Below are 19933 nucleotides of genomic sequence, written 5' to 3'. Positions count from 1 at the left end.
ATGTCTCTGACACCACATGTAGGAGCAGCTCCACTTCGTGGACTCAGTCTGAAAACGCCAAATATCAGACCGATGGTCGATTCGTAAAAGATGCCCATCTGTAGCCTTCATAATGAAACACCAGGAGAGTCGAGCACATCTGTCTGTGAGGTAAAAAAAGCGCCCGTCAGACAACAGACGTAGCTGCTAGCTAACGTTCACCTGCAGCCTGGCAGTGACTCACAGCATTCATCGATGCTCAGAAGAACTCTGGTCTGGTTCTGCTGTCAGTAGCCTGCAGCTGCATCCATCCATTCACCCCTCCATCATTCCTGTCCCCACTTCATCATCAACGTTTCTTCACGGCTGCAGCTCAGAGGCTAATCGGCTGCACTGATTGGTGGAGTGTGTGGCTCTGCAGGAAGCAGCTGTCGAAGCGCAATCACAGACCCGTTAGAGCCGGCGAACAAAACCTGACGAGGTTTTCACAGATCCTCCAGCGAAAGGTCCCAGAGGAGCAGCAGAGAACCTGCTGCCTTAATGAGGTAGAGACGTCCTCCGTCGGTGATTTTCCACCTCAGACATGACATTAAAGGCCCCGTTGTGTTTATCTTTCATCAGGGCGGAGGAACAAGCTGCTCATTTATTCATTAAACAGACGCGGTTCAGCCCGGTGAACGCGATCAGGCCCAGCGATCAGCCAGAAGGACGTCTGCAGTCACACCTGCTAATGAAAGGTGTTTCATTATCTACATCCTGCTCACAGCGTCGTCACAGATGAAACAGACGAACCCACGGCCGATGAGACGCAGGCTGACGGTCAGAGCGCCCAACAGCAGCTCCTCTGTGGACGCTGCTCATCATGTCAGCAGTGATTCATCTGTGATGCTCACCAACATGACCGGTTCTGGAGCTAAACATACCCGCAGGTCAGCGCAGAATTATTCCAGATGTGACAAACCAGCATTCAGAACAGAGCAGTTTGTTTTCACGCCGCCAGAACCACAGCAGCTGGACTTTAAACACAGCACATCTCCAGCTTCCTGAACCAGAACTGTTCTGTTGGAAACCCAATAAACCGAAGCATCACAGTCACTTTATTCCACACGTCTCATTTAAAAACTCACTACAAGCATCAGAACCTCTCAGAACCGCTCAGAGCTGAGAAGTCCTTCAGCTGCCACCAGCAGTCACATGATTTAAACACAATCTGTTTCCGGTTGATGCCAGAAGACGTCTGAGGCCTCTCTCCTTCTCCAGGACTTCATGTGGAGACAGAGTGAAGGAACTGGACCCGTCTCCACCCAGGATGCTTCATAAAATCAGCCTTAAAACCACCAAATCTTTCTGCAGAACCAGGACCTGCTGCTTTACCGTGTGCTGTGGCAGCCAGCGGACAGCTCAGCGGGTCGAACCCTCTGCAGGTTGCGTTGGTGGTGAAATGCAGCTGCAGCCGTGCGGTTACAGAGCAGCTAATCAGAGAGCTGACACAAAGCCTCTGATTGGCCGGTTAGCTGCTGAACAGGGAGCGCTTGATTTGATGCACCAGAGCAGCCACTCGACACACAAAGCACCGTGTTAGAAGCAGAACCGCCGTGAGCGTTGCTGTTCTGCCCGTCTGCATGCTCACACGGCTGGAAACACGCCGCCAGAACACGGTGACATGCAGCGGACCTGTTATCCAGCTGAGGAACACGTTCTGCTCAGCGCTGGGATCACATAAACAAAAGGCCCGCTGAGCTCGACCCAGAGGGTGACCCAGAAACGCACTAAACAGCAAATACAGTATTCTGCGCTCACAATTAGCTGCAACGCTTCTACTGCAACGCAGCAGCAGAACCAGACAGAGGCAGCTGCTCCAGACTCAGCACCAGGCTCATCAGTGAAGGACCCATCAGAACATCAGCCTCTATGGACGGAGGACCAGAACTAAACCTGGCTGCTGCTCACAGCTAAACTTCCACATCAAAGTTCACCAGAGAACATGAACAGAAGCCTGATGGATGCTGGAGAACATCCTCTGGTCAGATGGAGATCAATGTGTTGGGCTCACATGGAGTCCAGATGTTTGGTGTGAACCTGACCAGGACCACCACAGTGGATGCATGGTCCTGACAGTGAAGCACGGAGGTGGCAGCATCATGATATGGGGCTGCATTAGGGCAGAAGGTGTTGATGACGTTTCTAGATGCTCCATGAATGTCTGAGGATGAACCAGGATACTGGCTGACCAGATGAAGAAGAGGAACATTTCAGCAGGAGAACATCCAGAGAACAACATCATCAAGCACTTCTACACCAGAACCAAGTGGAACCAGGACCTGGACAGTGTGAGGTGTTTTCCAGAGAAAGGTAGAGCAGCTGAAGGAAACAGAGTGAAGAACGTGAGAACATGTGAGCAGAACTTAGTGGACTCTGGTCTCCTCCATCAGAACATGTGAGCAGAACTTAGTGGACTCTGGTCTCCTCCATGCTGAGGAAGACTGGGTCTGTCAGCAGATAAAGATTGAAGGAACCAGAGAAGCTCCCTCTAGTCTAGTTCCTGCTGTGGAGCCTGAAGTTAATCTAACAATATGAACTGTTGGTTTGTAATCTGACATCAGAGCAGATACTCTGCTGTAGAAGTAATCTGATTACTGCCCTTGAAGCGAACCATCTAAAGGAGGCGTAGAAGAAACAGTTTGCTCAAACCAGATTCTGTAAAAAAACTAAAACTTCTGAGATTCTTAGTACAGCTGTGACCAACGCTGCAGAGAAACACGAACCTCAGAGGGCTGAAACGCCCTGGATCTGCTCAGAGGATCTAGTCCACGTGTGGACCTGCTCAGAGGATCTAGTCCATGTGTCAACCTGCTCAGAGCTCAGAGGATCTTGTCCATGTGTGATCTAACTAATAGCAGCTGGTTTCCACAGGAGGTCAGACGGAGGTTCTGAGCCGTGGCTTGTGGACTCTTAGTGCAGCTCCGGTCGAACACACAGACTAACGAGCGCAGCAGCTTCACCTGGTGCGTGAACGAGATGCTAAAGTGAGGCAGCAGAACCTGGTGGGCCTGAACAAGAAGCGCTGATGGTCTGTCTGTGAGGAGGAGCGTCCTGATCGTTGTTTATGATCCACTTCGATGTACACATCATGAGCTCCTGCGCCTCCGTCCTGCATGAATCATGCTGCTGCTGCCTCTAACGCATACAGACGGCTGAAGCTGCAGCAGTCGGAGTAAAGGCCCAACAGCTGGAGCAGCCAGCTGTGCAGAACCGTCACTGTGACGAGCGTGTCCACAGCATGAGCTGCTGCGCTTCTCTGTTTAACACTCACTTTTCACTGCGATGTGAAGTCACGGAGCTCTACGCAGACAGAAAGCTCAGACGGGTCTTCTGTCACTACGGCCGTCAGAACCACAGGAATCAGAACCAGACTCCACCTCCAGGTTTCCTCTGGATGGAGAAGACAGAACACAACGCCGGCTCCACACGCTGTGGATATCGAACCATTTACATTTTTAGCTGCTATTATTTCATTGGCTGATCGTCCCAAATGCTTCTCTTGGCTCTCATGCAGCAGCTCTCAGTCCCGCCCACAGCACGATCTGATTGGCTGTTACATGTTATGAGCAACAGCCAATCAGTGGTGTTGTTTACAGAGAGAGAGAGGATGCTAGCGTTACAGGACTCTTCTGATGATACGGCTATCGCTAAGAGGCTAGCTGTGCCTCCTAGACTGCTGCTAGCGCCACCCGGAGCCCCGTACCAGCGTCTAAAGTCAGATCAACTGTTCTGACGGATCGTCTCTCTGCAGACACACAGACCAACACCAGCACAAACAGCAGCACAGACCAGGACATCAGCTGCTTTCCAGAGGCTAACGGCTAGCAGCTAAGCAAGGAGGCAGCCACTGAATCAATAACTAATTGTGCTTTACGATCGGCGCCTTAGTGGACAGAACAGAGAGAGCAGACCCAGAACAGCAGACAGAACTGCAGGAAGCAAACGGATCGATGTTCATCATGTCGTGTGACGCTCAAACGGCACCGCTCCTGTTCCTGTTGATCACATTCAGTCACAGGTTCTGGTTCTGAATCTATCCCCTCATCAATAAACAGCCGTTAACGTTCGGCGGTCCCAAGCGTCAGCTGTCAGCCCGACTCCCAGCCATCAAGCATCGCTGTGTCTGAGTGTCTACAGCGGTTCTGTCCAGGTTCTAATCAGGAGAACCAAGTGTCTGCAGGTTCAGCTTGCAGCATCACACCTGGACTTCCTCTGAATGCTGTGAACGGACTCATCCAAGCCCAGCTGCTGAAGCCATCGCTCACAAACCGCTGGCTCGTAAACTCGCCGTGTTCTATTCATTTACTGCTGGCGTCAGGATTTGATGTTCCGTCTGTAGTTTTCATTGTGTGAGATAGTCCAGGTTCTGATAGGACCAGGAACATCTGATTGTTCTGACGGGGCAGAGTTCTGTCCAGAACAGCTTGAATTCATCAAATAAATTCACTGTCAGCACCAACAACTCTCCAAAGGAGCCCATTTATTTTAAACCCTGTCATTTTGCTTCATTAATGCTTTCATCGTTCACTCCTCTGTTCTAATTAACCCTCTGAATCCTAAAACCTGCCGGCGCATTCAAAAGCTGGAGAGCGTATGAACAGAATCATCTTCACCTGTCTGACAGTAAAGCGTTCAGCCGACAGACTCAGAACCACTGTTTTTCTACATGTCTCATTTCAAACTACAGCCGTGACTCGTTAACCCGACGCTAAACGTGAAACCTTCTTCTGTGTCGGATAGCAAGGCTGTCGGATTGTCCAGACGGAGGTCCAGATACGAGGAGGGCTTGATGCTGGAAGGCTCATTAGTTGTTAATTATTGATCATAGTTGTTATAATAACTAGTAGGGCTGGTCCCAATAGCACTTTCTGCTCTCTGGATATTCAGGCCCAATTAATGATGAATATCTGAATACTCGGTGCGGTCGGGGGACACTTCCACCCCGGGGCAGCGTCCGACAGGGTCCAGAACACACAGGCAGTACTTGGCTGCTGATGCTAGTTTAGTTAGGTAAGTATTTCTGCTGAGCCTCTGCACTTCTAGCAGCTTATGGGTAGTGTTTCTGGTCATGCTCCTTCACTGGCTCATGTTTCACTAAAGTCCTGCAGCTCTGAGGAACCAGAACCACGTGAAGGAGGAGCCAGAACTCAGAACTCTGTCAGCAGGACGATGGACACCAGTGAAAGTGGAAAACAAATTTAAAAATGTGAATTTCTTGTATTGTTTAGTTCTGCCAAATGCTGATTAGTGATGAATTTTTAATTTGACCAAACGGTTTCTCCTGCTGACAATGAAAAGTGGCCAAAGGCTAAACCAGGCCGGCTCCACACGGTTTAACTCCGTCCTCGTGTCCTCTCCTCTCTGTGGAGACACTGCCTGCAGCTCAACCTAAAGCCCTGATGCTTTGTTGGCTGCAGCTGAGTCAGCAGTGAGAGGCTCCCCCTGGTGGAACAACCAAGTACTGCAGCTGGTCTACAATACGTTAGCTGACATCGTGACCGTCTTATTCAGCCATTAGTTAAATCATTAACTGCACTTAATCAGTGGACCGACTGTCACACAGATAGAAATGCATTTCTGTGGATACAGCTTTGCCCCAACAGTTGCTGTGATTTCAGGTTGACACTGTAGTAGCCCCTCGCTAGTCACTGTGCATACAGAGATCTCCGTCTCACCCTGGAGTCCATCCAGGAGATCCTGTAGAAGCAAAACAACAGACGTACTTCACCAGGTCAACATCAAAACAGCACTTTTCTAATGAACAGCTTCTACATTAAATACCAACACAAGTTGAGAACCGGGCCCGCTAACCGCTACCAAGCCCAGCATCTACCCTGATGGAATCCTCTCTGCTCGGCCCAGCAGTGGATCTGAGGATTCTAACATGCTGACGCTACAATTCACAGCGATGCGATAACGAGTCTGAGAGCTTCGGTTTACACAAATACAAACAGTTTCTAGGAACCCTATCTGCCTGGAAAGGAACTACATGCAGTTGTTTTTGAAAAAGTTTAAGCTACATGATTTAAAAATAAAGAAGCCCAACGCTGACCAACCATCAGTCCAGTTCTGCTGATTGTCACGTAGCTGGAGTCTGAGAGGTGCCAGCATGTGGGCCCACTGGGCTGCACGACTCAGAACTTAGCGCTGTAGGTGTCGTACAGCCTCCACAATGCTGCGCTCGTACACGTTCTGCACAGCGACTCTACAGCCATGTTCCACCATGTGACACGTATCCTCCAACAACTTGCTGACAACCAGAAAAACAACGGTGGCTCTTTGTATTTAGCTTCCGTCTCCTGTCTGCTCTTTGAAAACACGACCTGCAGTTCAGCCGAAACAAATCTGTGAATGTTGGTCATGTGACTGTTGATCTGAGCCAATCCCTGACGATGACTCGGTCGCACCGAGGAGTCCAGTCTGGTCGGAGCAAACTGATTATTGGAGGCACATTTTCAGGCACAAGTTTAGATTTAGTCTTTTTCGACAGAACAGCATGTTGTTGTTAAGCAGTTACGAATCAAACTGCTGTGAAGAGATTACAACAGACTTTGAGCAAAACCTGGAATACATCTACAGCAGCTGTATTTAGACTATTTTCTCAAAGAGTAACGTCTTCATCGGGGAAGGGTACCGGGCCACGGTAACACTTGGTACAGGGCCGCAGTAACACTTGGTACTGGTACATGATCTAGCACCGTTAAGCTCCTTGACGAATGACATTAGTTGTGCAACATTGTCACAGTTACGCGCTACGTTAGCTTCATGGCTAACAGGGCAAAGAGCTGCTCCCATCTGCTCACTCTCTGTCTCTCCGTGTAAACAACAGATGTTGCACTGTGGGCGGGACGTGCAGAGAGAGAGCTGCTGCATGAGAGCCACGGGACAGAACTTCTATACTGAGGCCTCGTTTACACGTAGGAACAACGGCGAGCTCAGCGAGCCTTTGGTTTGCACGTAAATGAAGCTACGAGTCACCGAAAACGATCATTTCTGAAAACTCCGGCCAAAGTGGAGATCTGGAAAAACTCCGTCTTTACGCCTGCACGTGGACAGGAGGCGGAGGAGTCTGACGTCACAGTAAAGCTTCACAGTGTCATACGTGTGCGACCATGCTTACAGTTTTTTCCAGGATTCTGATTGGCTAGCATGGCTGTATGTTTCTCGTTACACTGCCCCCTATAGGTCTGGCAGCTCATAGCAGCTCCTAACAATGTGATTGTTTTGAAAACGTCGATCTGTTTTTGTAAATGCCCAGCTGTGTGTAAACGTGGCCTAAACGACGTTACAGGTTATTTACTGTGGCAGACCGACCGCAGCACGTTTACTCTGTTTAACACTTTTTTTTCCGACTGATTTCAGCAATTTTAGATTAAATCACTATTTTTTGCAGCTTATGTAAACTGTGCTAACCCAAGCTAGTTCAAGAGCAAACGTAAGTATCAGAAAAGACGTCTACTTCATTTAATGCAACAAATAATCAATTTAATCAATGATTATCACATCTACCCCTACTTAAAATTTACATTCCTAATCTAAAACAGGCAAACTAATACGTGTTGGAAAAACAACTGAAATGGAGTCACCATATTATAACTAATGATGTCAAAAAAGCTAACGAGGCTAGCTAGTGGAGGACTAAGCTACAGTACGAGTACAAACCTACACCGCTGCTCTCTAGCGCCTCCTGGTTGACTCAATGTTCATTAAAGGCCAAATGTGTATGGGGTTTACCTTATAACCTGACAGACTGTGCATGACCCTATGATTTCCCTTTCAAATATAAATCCATGTGACATTATTTACTTTGGAAGACTGCAGCTGGTCGAACATGAAACTGATGTTATATCTACCTCTTCCTGGTTTAAACAAACCAGACAAACTGATGTTATATTTACGTCTTCCTGGTTTAAACAAACCAGACAAACTGATGTTTACTGTCTGAACAGAACAAAGAAACCTGAAATGGCATCAATACATTTTAACCAGCTATGTCAGAAACGCTAGCAAACAGGCTAGAGGCTAGCTAATACAGGCTATAGCTACAATACAAACACAAACCTACGTAGCCGGGAAGCTCAACAGCGCCCGGCTAAACAAAACTAACAACTTTAAAAGTCGAGTATTATATAGTTCACTATAGTTCCCCGACACAGGATTGAGCTACAATAGGAGCACAAACCTGCGTGGCTGCTCTCCAGCGCCCCCTGGCTGAAGGCACCAGGCTACTGTCAGCAACACTGTAGGAAGTTGATTTAAACAAACCAAGTGTTTACGACCAAAGACAACAAAGAAATGTGACTCAGAGTCGGTCAGACATGCTAACCAACATGCTAGCTAACACTGGTTCAGTCACACAGCGAGCGCAGAGTGCCGCCACTGCTCTCTAGCGCCCCCTGGTTGAAGGCCCAGTTTAATTCAAATCTTGTTCAAGTAAATTGTTATAAATTTGTGTTCTGAATTTAAACAAACCAAACGGATGTGTTTACTGACAGAAAAGAACAAAGAAACTAAAATAAAGTCACTAAACTTTAGCTATGTTAGAAGTGCCACTACGCAGGCTAGCTAGTGGAAGATATGCAGCTGTCTAAACAATGTTTAGCGAGTCCAAATGTAGGCTCACCGAGTTTTCCTGCAAACATTAACATCTATTAACGACTGTTAGCAACTATGTGCTTTTTAAAATAGTTTTCCTAATTAAGTCAACAAAGGCAAACTGATGTGTTAACGACGAGACAGAACAAAGAAACCTGAAGCTAACCATGTCAGAAACGCTAAACGCATGTTCACCAATACGAGCTCAGCCCTGCGTGGCTGCTCTCCAGCGCCCCCTGGCTGAAGGCACCAGGCTACTGTCAGCAACACTTTAGGAAGTTGATTTAAACAAACCAAGTGTTTATGACCGAAGACAACAAAGAAATGTGACTCAGAGTTGGTCAGACATGCTAACCAACATGTGAGCTAACACTGGTCCAGCCACACAGCCAGCGCAGAGCTCCGCCGCTGCTCTCTAGCGCCCCCTGCCAACGGCGCCAGGCTCCTTTGAACAACACTGAAAGAACACTTAAAGAACTCAGGCCAAACGTTTGTTCAGCAGCCGCCAAACGGAATCCTACAACTTTCAGCGCTTTCTGAAAGACGCCATTTTTCTCACGGACCTGTGAAGCGCCAGCGACCAGCGCCGAGCTGCTCTGCCCGCCGCCGTCGCTCCGTCTGCCGCTCCGAGTCGTGGCGGCTCCCGCTGCCCCTCCGGCCGGCGGGCCTCCGCTCCACAGACGCGTTAGCGGAGCCGGGAACCTGCGGGCTACCGACAGAAGTGAACGTGCTCGGGGAGCCAAGTGGGATTACCTTTTAACGGCGCTGTCTCGGCATCCTCCGGTCGCCGCTGTGCCGACGCTCCACGGTAAAATGGCTGCAACAACAGCGGTGTGGATGACAGAGCGGGAGGAGAGGCGGAGGCTGCCGGGGAGCGAGCGGAGGGGGCGGGCTCTGGCCGAGGGGTGGGGGTGGGGAGCCGAGCGAGCAGCTCCAGTTCAGCCGAACACAGCTAAACCGGATTAATCCCGGCAGGTGAAGCTCACCTGCAGTCGATGAGACTAAACAGTCCAACTGCAATCCCAGAAACCTGAGCGCGCACTGACGTCACGGCGGGGCGGGGCTTCAGCCCGTTTCTGTGTTTGTGGGTTAAACTCTTCAAACAAAGATGGCGGCCGGAAGCTGAGGCTCCTGAACAAACAGCTCTATGGCCGAGGGTCCGGTTACAGGCTGGAGGCAGAGTCCAGCTGGTCCTGGCTGAACCTCGTGTCTGTGGCTCAACACCAGAGGTACATTTAATTTACCACACAGGTGAGCAGGAGGCGGAGCTACGCAATACAGGTGTCTAAAACACACCTGCATAATGTCAGAAAAACACATCTATTCATTTAGTTACTGTTTGGTTGGGGATGAGCACAGAAACATAACTACAGCACGACTCTGAATCTACGTTCTATTCCATAGTACAACATACACAACTACCATACTGTGTACAACATGCTGTACTACCATACTGTGTACAACATACACTACTACCATACTGTGTACAACATACCACGCTATCACATACTCCACCACCACACCATGTACCATACTACTACACACTACACTGTGGCATTCTGTGCTATCACATAGTGTACTACGACATCAGATACTACACTATATATGTACTACAACAACATACTATAGTAGCACACCATATACCATCCTACGTCACACCGTACTCTGACGTGCTGTATTATGCTGTATTATACTGTAGTATACTACGTCACACTGTACTCTGACGTGCTGTATTATACTGTAGTATACTACATCAAACTGTACTCTGACATGCTGTATTATACTGTAGTATACTACTTCACTCTTTGACACCCCTTGTTACCACTGGGGGGCTTCAGGCTGTTGTTGTGTTTGTGGGTTGAACTCTTCCGGCAGCCACAAACACAGAGTATAAACTCGTTGGTTTTGGTGACTCAGCATGAACGTTGTGGTCGAAGTTGATGGATCCGACACAGCAGCGTAAACAGAAAGGCTCAAACTTGTCCAAAAGTTTTTAAAAGTGGTCTTTATTGACTATTTTCTAATATAGTCACATGACCAAGTTTATGTCCTTAATACTTCCCCCCGGGTCTCGTCTCGGTTCATTAATGGTCATGAGGTCAGTTTGTGATGGTCACCTTTGTAATAAACTCAGAGGAACTAGTCCTGAACAGCTGGAAGCAACACACTTCAGGGGAAAACTCAGATGACATCCAACACTGGTGAGGGTCATTATTCTCTAAGCTGTGAGTGAAACTGTACTGAGTCTAATGGATGAAACATGGCTCAGGTTCAGGCTGAGCTAAGATACTAGAGGCTAAACCTTCGAATCCTGTCTGTGACGAGGACAAATCAAACAAAGCTCCACCAGAAGTTAGACGCTGAAACTCGATGACGTCCACAAAACTCTGTAAGCAGGTCTCCTGATTGCCCCATTACATGTTCATTTGTACTTTTGCATGAGACCTCCAACAGACGGCTTTAAATACTGTTCTACGAGTCCACATCAACATTTTCCAGGTCAGAACATCAAAGAACTGGACCAACAGCAACAAGAAGACAAAAACATCACAAAAATGAGACACAAAATTTTTAAAAAACTGACAAAACTCTCCCAGAGAGACACAAAACGACACATAAAGACATTAATGAGACACAAAACTACAACAAGGTCCAGAATGACCATGTTGAGACACAAAAAACATAAAACATGAACAACATGAGACGAAACAACAAACACAAACCACAAACCTGTAGCTCTGCTCACATAAACCCACATCTAGAACCTGTGGACTCCAGGTTCGGGTTCCTACCAATGATCCACATCAACATTTAGTCTGAACATGTAAAACCAGAACCTTGTCTGGTACAACTTCACCACATCAGGTTCTGCTTATGTTAGAGCCTCAACAGTTGGTGAAATGTGACCAGAGACTGGGTTCTAGTAGAACCATGGATCCATCCATAGACAGACACTGATAGGAACTTTCTGGACCCAACAAATTTTCCCCAAGTACTGAATGCTAACGCTAGTTTAGGGTCCCAAATAGTGGATCAGTAAATAGTGAACAGAACCTGATCTGCTGTCTGGGACTCAGCTGTTCCACTTCACCCTCCATCAGAACCTGCTATAAAACCAAACCGGTAGTTTCTGTGGAGCTGCAGAGTCGGTTAGAATCCTCCATGGGTTCAGAACTTTAAAGCACAGATTTGAAATTCATGTGCAAAAGATTCTTTTTTAGCATTTTGCTGTTCCTCAGACGGCAGAGAGGATTTTATCCAGCATGTTTCCCACCAGAACACAGCGCTGGGCTGAGTGGTGATACAGAGCAGGACACGTTTTATTTGCTGTGAACATTAATTATTAACACATTTCTGTTCCTGCTGATTTACCAGATAAAACACAACCTGTGGTTCAAAGCATGTAGATGGAACCAGCTTTTCATGCTGATGTTCCTCCATCAGCTGTAGAAAGATGTTCCACCATCAGATGTAGAGAGATGTTCCACCATCAGATGTAGAAAGATGTTCCACCATCAGTAGAAAGATGTTCCACCATCAGATGTAGAAAGATGTTCCACCATCAGATGTAGAGAGATGTTCCACCATCAGATGTAGAAAGATGTTCCACCATCAGCTGTAGAAAGATGTTCCACCATGAGATGTAGAAAGATATTCCACCATCATGTAGAAAGATGTTCCACCATCAGCTGAATGTGTCTCCACCAACTGGCTCCTCTGTTCTCTGGTTCTGATCCATACTGCGTTTATTTATTGATCCAGGAGGTTGGATTTTCATCTCAGTGTCAGGTTTGTTAAAGAACCTTCAGAAAATGTAAAATCCAGGCGCCGCTATAGCTCGCCTGGTTGAGCTGGCGTCCCATGTACAGGGCTACAGTCCCCATGTGGAGGTCATGAGTTTGAATCCCGCTCATGGCCCTTTCCCACACGTCCTTCCCCCATTCTTCTCCCCACTTTCCTGTCTCTCTCTCACTGTTCTATCAAATAAAGGCACAAAAAGGCCAAAACAAAATGTCAAATCCAATGTTTCTTTCTGTTTTTTACAGCTTCTGGCTGATAAACTGAGGCCACGTTAACACATAGCGAACTATTTACAAAAAACGGATCTACGTTTTCAAAAACATTCAACAAAGTCTTTGTTTACACAAACCCAAATAAACACGACATTACGAGCTGCTATGAGCTGCCAGACCTACATGGGGCAGTGTACTGGGAAGACAGTCGTGCTAGCCAATCAGAATCCTGGAAAAAACACAACAACTAACGCACACACGACGCTGATTTTGTCACATGCTGTGTTGGGTTGGTCCAAATGGGAATGACTGGGCTCTGGCTATACGGTGGGTATATTGACAGAACACTGTTTATTTATTTATATTATTTGTTTATTTATTCACACAGTAAAGGGCATTTAAAAACACATACATATTTACAAACTGACAAACGTATCCAGCAGGCGTCGTGCAGAACAGCGGTATCTATTTACAGGAGCGGACATTTGACTGGCCTACCGACGCTCTCTTCATAGTTTGTGCCATAAGATCAGTTTGTCAACATTTTCGGGTAAGAGTGAACTCCTGCCTTGGGAGGAAGCCGGAGAACCCGGAGAGAACCCACGCTGCACAGGGAGAACATGGAGACTCCACGCAGAAAGATCCTGGGTGTCCTCACCGGGACGCCAACCGGCGACCTTCTACTGTGAGGCCACGGTGCTAACTACTGAGCCCTAGACAGCCCAGTCCAGAAACATGTTGAGGTTAATTGGTGATTCTAAATTGTCCGTAGGTGTGAATGTGAGTGTGCTTGGTTGTCTGTCTCTAAGTGTAGCCCTGTGATAGACTGGTTACCTGTCCAGGTGAACCTGCCTTCACCCTGAGTCAGCTGGGATAGGCTCCGCCCCCCATGACTCTTGTGAGGATTAAGGTGTAGAGATGATGGATGGATGTTTCTAGAACCACTTACACTGCAGCACTCTACTCGGATCAGACTGGCGCTGATGTTTCCGCTGCTATTAATATTAAACTTTTCTACACGTTTGTCTTGTTGAGACCTGCAGCGACATCTGGATCACAAAACATCTGCTTCTCTTTTTTTTTTAGTCATATTTTAACTCACCTGTAATCTGATTATTGACCTACTGTCAGTATCACAGATTCTGAATCAGTGACATGATGAGAACCAACAGAGAAACTTTCAGGTTTTTATCTTGAATACTTCCTCAGATGTTGTTGTTCAAACGGACTCAGACTGGAATGAGAGACAAAGACAGAAGAATCCGACATCTTTTATCTGAAGCTAAAAGTTCACAGATATCTTCATAAACATTCACATTTCATGCTACAAAGGTTTCAGAATAATCAAAGACGATCAAACGGGAACGTTCTAAATGGTCTTTTTTACAAGTATTGGACATTTAGCTGCTGTGAACATAATCGGCATCAGTTGTTCTCACAGAACCTGTCGGAGCAAAACTAATTATTTAACGAATACAAACTATGAACATTTATGAAGCAGCAAAGTCAAACCTGTCCTGGTTCTCTTGTTGTATCCTGTTAACTCAAATATCATTTAAAAGTCATTATCTGATGATATTTGCAGATCGACAGAAATCGTTTTATGTGCAATATTATCTCCTCAGCAGCTGAAACGCTTCATTACCTGAAAACTGGTCGACGCTGGAGCCGAACATTCGCTTCTTTAAGCTTCTCATTTGGAGGATTTTCTGCTTCATGTCTGTGAGCAGACTTTAACAGATCCCATCAACACAACAGCTGTTAGCATGTTAACGTGTTAGCTGGAGGTTCTGACCAGAAGTCGCAATGTCACTTTGACTCAGTTAATGCAGCGTTTGAAGTTCTTTCTTCTCTCTGCTGTTGACGCCTGGACAGCTGCTAACAGAACTTCTCCCTCGACGGTTAGAGTCATGCTCTGCTCACCGGCCCACAGCCTAGGCTGAGGACCAAAGGCGACCGGGCCTTTTCTGTCAGAGCCTCCACCCTCTGGACCAGCCTCCCTGAGGAGATCAGATCTGCAGCACTTCATCCTCCCTTAAAACTCTTTTAAAAACACATTTACAGGAGTTGTTTTATGAGTGTACTTTTACTCCATTTGATAACAGTATTAAGGGCGGTACATTCTATCTTCTGTTTTATTCCTTTATTGTCTTTTAATTGTCTTCTTTTACTGGGTTTTATTTTTCTTATATATTTTTCTATTGTTTTATTGTCTTTCATGCTTTATGTGTTTCACCATCACCATTTTTTATTTATGTATTTTTTGCTTTTTACTTCTTTTAATGTTGTTTAATGTTGTTCTTACACTTCTCTTTGAATCTGTACAGCACTTTGTAACCCTGTTGAGTGCTATATAAATAAAATTTCTTCTTCTTCTTATTATTATTATTATTATGCTGCTGCCCCCACAGGTCATTAGCAGAACTGCACCGACAGTAAAATCCAGTTCAGGAAACATGTTGCTGTAAACTCTGCATAGCTCCGCCCCCTTACATTTGAACCAATCAGAATGAGCAGCTGCCTCACCTTCCACCAGGTTCATTTACTGTCTACAGCTGCTTCTGTTAGAGTGAACACAACAGTCTTGGTGCACTGCAGCATCTGAGGGTTATTGGGGAACATTCAGGGTTCCCTAAAGGCTCCACAACAGCAACGTTCAGATAAAGTTTGGGTAACAAATATTCTCTAATGATGAGGGACAAAGCCAGATCTAGGGAACCTTCAGAGAAGATTCAGGGTTCCTGAAGGTTCAGCAGACATGAACCTTCAGGAAACGTTCCCTAAAGATCCAGCACACTTTCAGTGAACCTTCAGGGAACGTTCCCTGACTGTTCCCTAAAGGTTCAACGATAACAGGGAATGTTTGTTTCATGTTCCCTGAAGGTCACCGTCTGCTGGGAATGCCTTGTCAGTGTTTCTATGAGCTGTACAGAACCAGAACCAGAACCAGAGCGTTAATCATAAACCACAACTTTATTCAAAACTGGTTCAACAAACAAAAAGACGAAGAAGAAGGAGACACGGTGGAGGAATCAGAGAAGAACAGCTGCTGCGTCCACGTTGTCCTTCACTTCTTCTTGAACCTGAAGAACACAACAGAGCATCAATAAGACCTGAGCAGATCCACCTGGATCCGAGCTGAACAGGTGAGACTCACCTGGAACCACCACGACGTTGCCGATCCAAACCTAGACGCTTCCTGTCCGAGAAGGATGGCCTGGAGGGAAACGGACAGACAGTGAGACAGGTGGACAGACAGCTAGACAGACAGGTTAACAGACAGGAAGACGGACAGGTAGATAGACAGGTAGATAGACAGACAGACAGACATGTGGACAGACAGACGGACAGGTGGACAGACAGACAGACAGACAGACTTACCCAGCTCTGTACTGTCTCACTGATTTGCTGCTGGTGTTGGTCAGCTCTTTATCAAATGCTGACTTCCTGCCTCCTTTTCCTGCTTTCTGATTGGCTGCTGCACAGAGAGAGGTAGAGCGTGTGATCCAATCAGATCTTTACATATATCGTACCTGAGACACAGAGTCAGAACACTTCAAGGTATTAAAGGAGAGAACTGTCCAGCCGGACTTTACTGATCCAGTAAAAAATGCCTCTAACTGGACCAGAACACAGCGGTCCTGTCCTCTGACTGGACTAGAACACGACGGCCCTGCCTTCTGACTGGACCAGAACCGGTACCTTTGCTTGGCGGCGCCTCCTCCTCCATCATGGCTCTCGCCCTCTTTGGCCGTCTCTCTCTCTTGGCCGCTCGCTCGGCGAACATCTGAGCCTTCAGGATCTCGAACTGAGCGCGCTCCTCAGACTGACATCACAAACACAGCAGTTATTGATCGATGGAGGTCGTTGACTTCAGAGCTGATCACAGTCATCGATTACTGATCGTTGTTTTACCGTCAGCTCCTTCTTCTTGCCGTCCTTCAGGAACTTCTGTCTCTTCTTCTTCCCTCTGAGAGCGAGATCGAAGTCCTGCAGAGCCTTGGACACTGGAGACCAGTCACAGAAGGTACCACTCAGTACTGCAATGCTACTCAGTACTGCAGTACTACAATACTACACAGAAGTGCAATAAGATATAGTACTTTGATAATACAATACTTAGACAGCACTACACAGAATGAAGTACTTTGTATATTTGTACTCACTACGACTCTGTTTTCTTTCTTGTTGAGTCTGAAACCAAACTCTCTGTGATTGACTGGAGGCGGAGCCATCGAGACGCTTCTGAGCCACACTCAGCTGCACACACACACACACACACAGAGAAATAAAAGTTGGAATTATAAACACTAAAAACGATACATGCGCCTTAAAAAGATCATATGTACTTGTAGTACTTTGGTAATGTAGAATAGTAGTACTATTCTGTAGTACTAATATTGAGAGATCCAGCACTACTGTAATACTGGAACATTGCTTCTGTTATTACTGCATCCTCTGATAGTTTTACTGACAGTACTACTCAGAGTACAGCTGCACTACTGTATACACTGACTGCATAGACCACTACTGTCTGCGCTGCAGCTGTGCTCACTAACGCTGCATACACAGGTAGAGCACGAGTCGTAGCCGAGGGCATTCAGAGTGCTCCACACAGAACCATAGGAACACAGATAGTCAGTCCACAGAACATAAACACAACTATTCATTGAACTGTTGCTCAGGTGTACTGCTGTTCAGGTGTACCTTGGCCTCAGACGCTGCCAGCTCTCTTTCTTCTCTCTCCAGCTTCATCACAGCTTCGACGTCTTTCTCTAGTTTGGAGATCAGATCTCTGAACTTCAGGACGACCTCTGCAGGACACACAGGAAGTTAGGTCAGAACTCACCTGTACAGCCCATCGTCACACTGTGTCTCAGGTGTGCGTACCTGGCGGCAGCACGCGAGCCTTCACGCTGTTCTTGGCCGCCTTCACCACCTCCTTCAGCATCTTCCTCTCAGACTCTCCGACCAGAGACACCGAACGTCCCGACCGACCGGCTCTGGCAGTCCGACCCACACGGTGGACGTAATGCTTGACTGTGGACGGCATCGTGAAGTTTATCACCTGAGAGGCCGACAGGTGAGACAGACAGGTGAGACAGACAGGTGAGACGGACAAGTGAGACGGACAAGTGAGACGGACAGGCGAGACGGACAGGTGAGACGGACAGGTGAGGCGGACAGGTGGAGACCAGTCAGAAACGTCAAATTGGTAGTTTCAGTAAAAAACAGCAGCTTATCTCTCTACATGTACAACAGTTATTTAAGTAAGTACTTACCAAAGTAGACTACTTCAGTAACTAACTTTTGTTCTGACAGAACCCAATGGAACAGTAACAGGAACTTGGCGGTGTTCTGGCAGAACTCTCACCGTTTTAACTCCATCGATGTCCAGACCTCGAGCTGCTACGTCCGTCGCCACCAAGATATCGATTTGTTCATCTTTAAAACGTCTGGAGAGCCAGAAAACACAAAACAGTGAGTAACTCAGCAAACCAGGAGAACCAAGGTAGAAGGTTCCTCCTGGTGTGTACCTGAGGTTCTCCAGTCTCTGGTTCTGGCTCAGTTCTCCGTGCAGTTCTCCAACCTTCAGGCCCATCAGGCCCAGCAGGATGTGCAGCCGGTGAGCCTGTTTCCTCGTCTGAGTGAACAACATGACATGGTCCTGGAACGTCCGAGTCAGCAGAGCTGAGAACACAGAGGGAGTACTGCAGTACTATCGTAGTACTACTGCTGATAATGCTGCAGTGCTACTGCTGATAACACTGCAGTACTGTAGTAGTACCAGCAGTACTGCAGTGCTAACCAGGACTATCATCAGCACTGCAGTATAACCAGCAGTACTGCAGTAGTACCACCTACCTGCCACCACGGCCTCTCGGTCTCCTTCTCTATGAGGTCGGATTCGGACGAACTCCTGCCGCAGGAACGGAGCCACATCAGTGTTGCTGTTAACGAAGATCCTGATTGGCTGTTTCAGCGACACTGCAGCCAGGTCCTTCACCTGGAGACACAGGTCACAGGTCACATGACACACTGAGACACCTGGACACAGGTCACCTGCCACACCAGGATGAGACCGTACCTCCTCTGTCATGGTGGCGGAGAACAGCATCGTCTGTCTGTTGTAGGAACACAATCTGATGATCTCCTTCATCTGCTCTTCAAAGTACTCGTCCAGCATCCTGAGAGAACCGCACAGAACCATAAAGAACTACACAGAGCTACACAGGTGAGCGTTAGCGGACTGTGGTTGTTCCGTCACACCTTCCCTCTGCAGGTGTCGGTTTTACCTGTCGGCCTCGTCCAGGATCAGGATCTCAATGTGAGTCAGCTCGAAGCTCGGCGTGTTGTGCAGGTGATCGATCAACCGACCAGGTGTAGCGATCAGGATGTCTGGCCCCGCCCTAAGTGCCGCCTCCTGAGACTTCAGATCCAACCCACCTGGAGACAGAGCAGGACAGGTGAGCTGAAGACCAGACGGAGTCCAGCTGGCCCAGACAGAAGTGAACAGAACAGCAGGTGGAGAGTCGTACCGACAGCCAGGCAGGTGGTGATGGAGGTGAACTGGGCCAGCTGACGGGCCACAGAGTGGACCTGGATCCCCAGCTCTCTGGTCGGAACCAGAACCAACACCCGGGTCACCTGGGACGTTCTGGGCTTAAAAACCAAACGCTCCAACACGGGCAACATGAAGGCTGCCGTCTTCCCTGGAAGAGAGAAAACCAGTGGATTAATCAGACTGGTCCCAGTATGACAGACTGGTCCCAGTAGGAATAAACTGGTCCCAGTATGACAGACTGATCCCAGTGGGACTAAACTGGTCCCCGTATGACTAACCTGGTCCCAGTATGACAGACTGGTCCCAGTGGGACTAATCTGGTCCCAGTATGACAGACTGGTCCCAGTACACGGTGTTACCTGTCCCAGTAGCAGCGCAGGCGCAAAGGTCTCTGCCCAGCAGGCCGACAGGAACACAGGCCTTCTGGATGGGAGTCGGCTGCTTAAAGCCCAGAGCAGTGACGGCCTGAAAACAACCAGCAGGAAGTGACTGATGATGACGATGACGACGAAAACGACAAGGACAAGGACAAGGACAACAACAACAACAACTGAACAACTGAATTACGAAGCCAGATCAGTGGGTTATCAGGTATGCTGAGCTTAAAGTCAGAGTTTTTAGTGTCACGAAGGTGGCTATCTTTTTACCGGGCTAGGTTTCCATGGTAACTGATGCTGTGGAGCTAGGTGTTCATGGTAAGTGATGCTGTGGAGCTAGGTCTCCATGGTAACTGATGCTG

At 47.6% G+C, this 19933-nt stretch overlaps 2 protein-coding genes across 5 annotated transcripts in view; both read right to left on the bottom strand.

Annotated features, from left to right (window-relative positions):
- Positions 1-9457, bottom strand: part of ccdc71 (coiled-coil domain containing 71) — a 15381-nt gene extending 5924 nt beyond the window's left edge. The window contains exon 1 of the mRNA XM_008299092.1: positions 9370-9457. The gene's annotated coding sequence lies outside the window, so the exon portion shown is untranslated. The remainder of the gene's footprint in view (positions 1-9369) is intronic.
- Positions 9458-15583: 6126 nt separating this feature from the next.
- The window catches only part of ddx27 (DEAD (Asp-Glu-Ala-Asp) box polypeptide 27), a 7902-nt gene continuing 3552 nt past the window's right edge, over positions 15584-19933 (bottom strand). For 2 of the 4 annotated variants that reach the window (XM_008299082.1, XM_008299083.1), the window contains exons 6-20: positions 19554-19659; positions 19169-19342; positions 18926-19076; positions 18718-18817; positions 18495-18636; positions 18167-18320; positions 18004-18085; positions 17520-17697; positions 17337-17443; positions 16796-16889; positions 16545-16636; positions 16332-16455; positions 16011-16107; positions 15787-15846; positions 15584-15712 (exon numbers count right to left, since the gene is read on the bottom strand). In XM_008299082.1, the coding sequence (XP_008297304.1) occupies positions 15697-15712; positions 15787-15846; positions 16011-16107; positions 16332-16455; positions 16545-16636; positions 16796-16889; positions 17337-17443; positions 17520-17697; positions 18004-18085; positions 18167-18320; positions 18495-18636; positions 18718-18817; positions 18926-19076; positions 19169-19342; positions 19554-19659 (1677 nt within the window). In that variant the 3' untranslated portion in view covers positions 15584-15696. Of the gene's footprint in view, positions 15713-15786; positions 15847-16006; positions 16108-16331; positions 16456-16544; positions 16637-16795; positions 16890-17336; positions 17444-17519; positions 17698-18003; positions 18086-18166; positions 18321-18494; positions 18637-18717; positions 18818-18925; positions 19077-19168; positions 19343-19553; positions 19660-19933 lie in introns of those variants that run through there. The other 2 variants (XM_008299084.1, XM_008299085.1) reach the window with 2 other exon arrangements.

Source organism: Stegastes partitus, unplaced genomic scaffold (genome assembly GCF_000690725.1).
Source record: "Stegastes partitus isolate 25-593 unplaced genomic scaffold, Stegastes_partitus-1.0.2 Scaffold1380, whole genome shotgun sequence".
In the NCBI taxonomy this organism is placed as follows: Eukaryota; Metazoa; Chordata; class Actinopteri; family Pomacentridae; genus Stegastes; species Stegastes partitus.
This window is presented reverse-complemented; position numbering and strand designations above follow the sequence as displayed.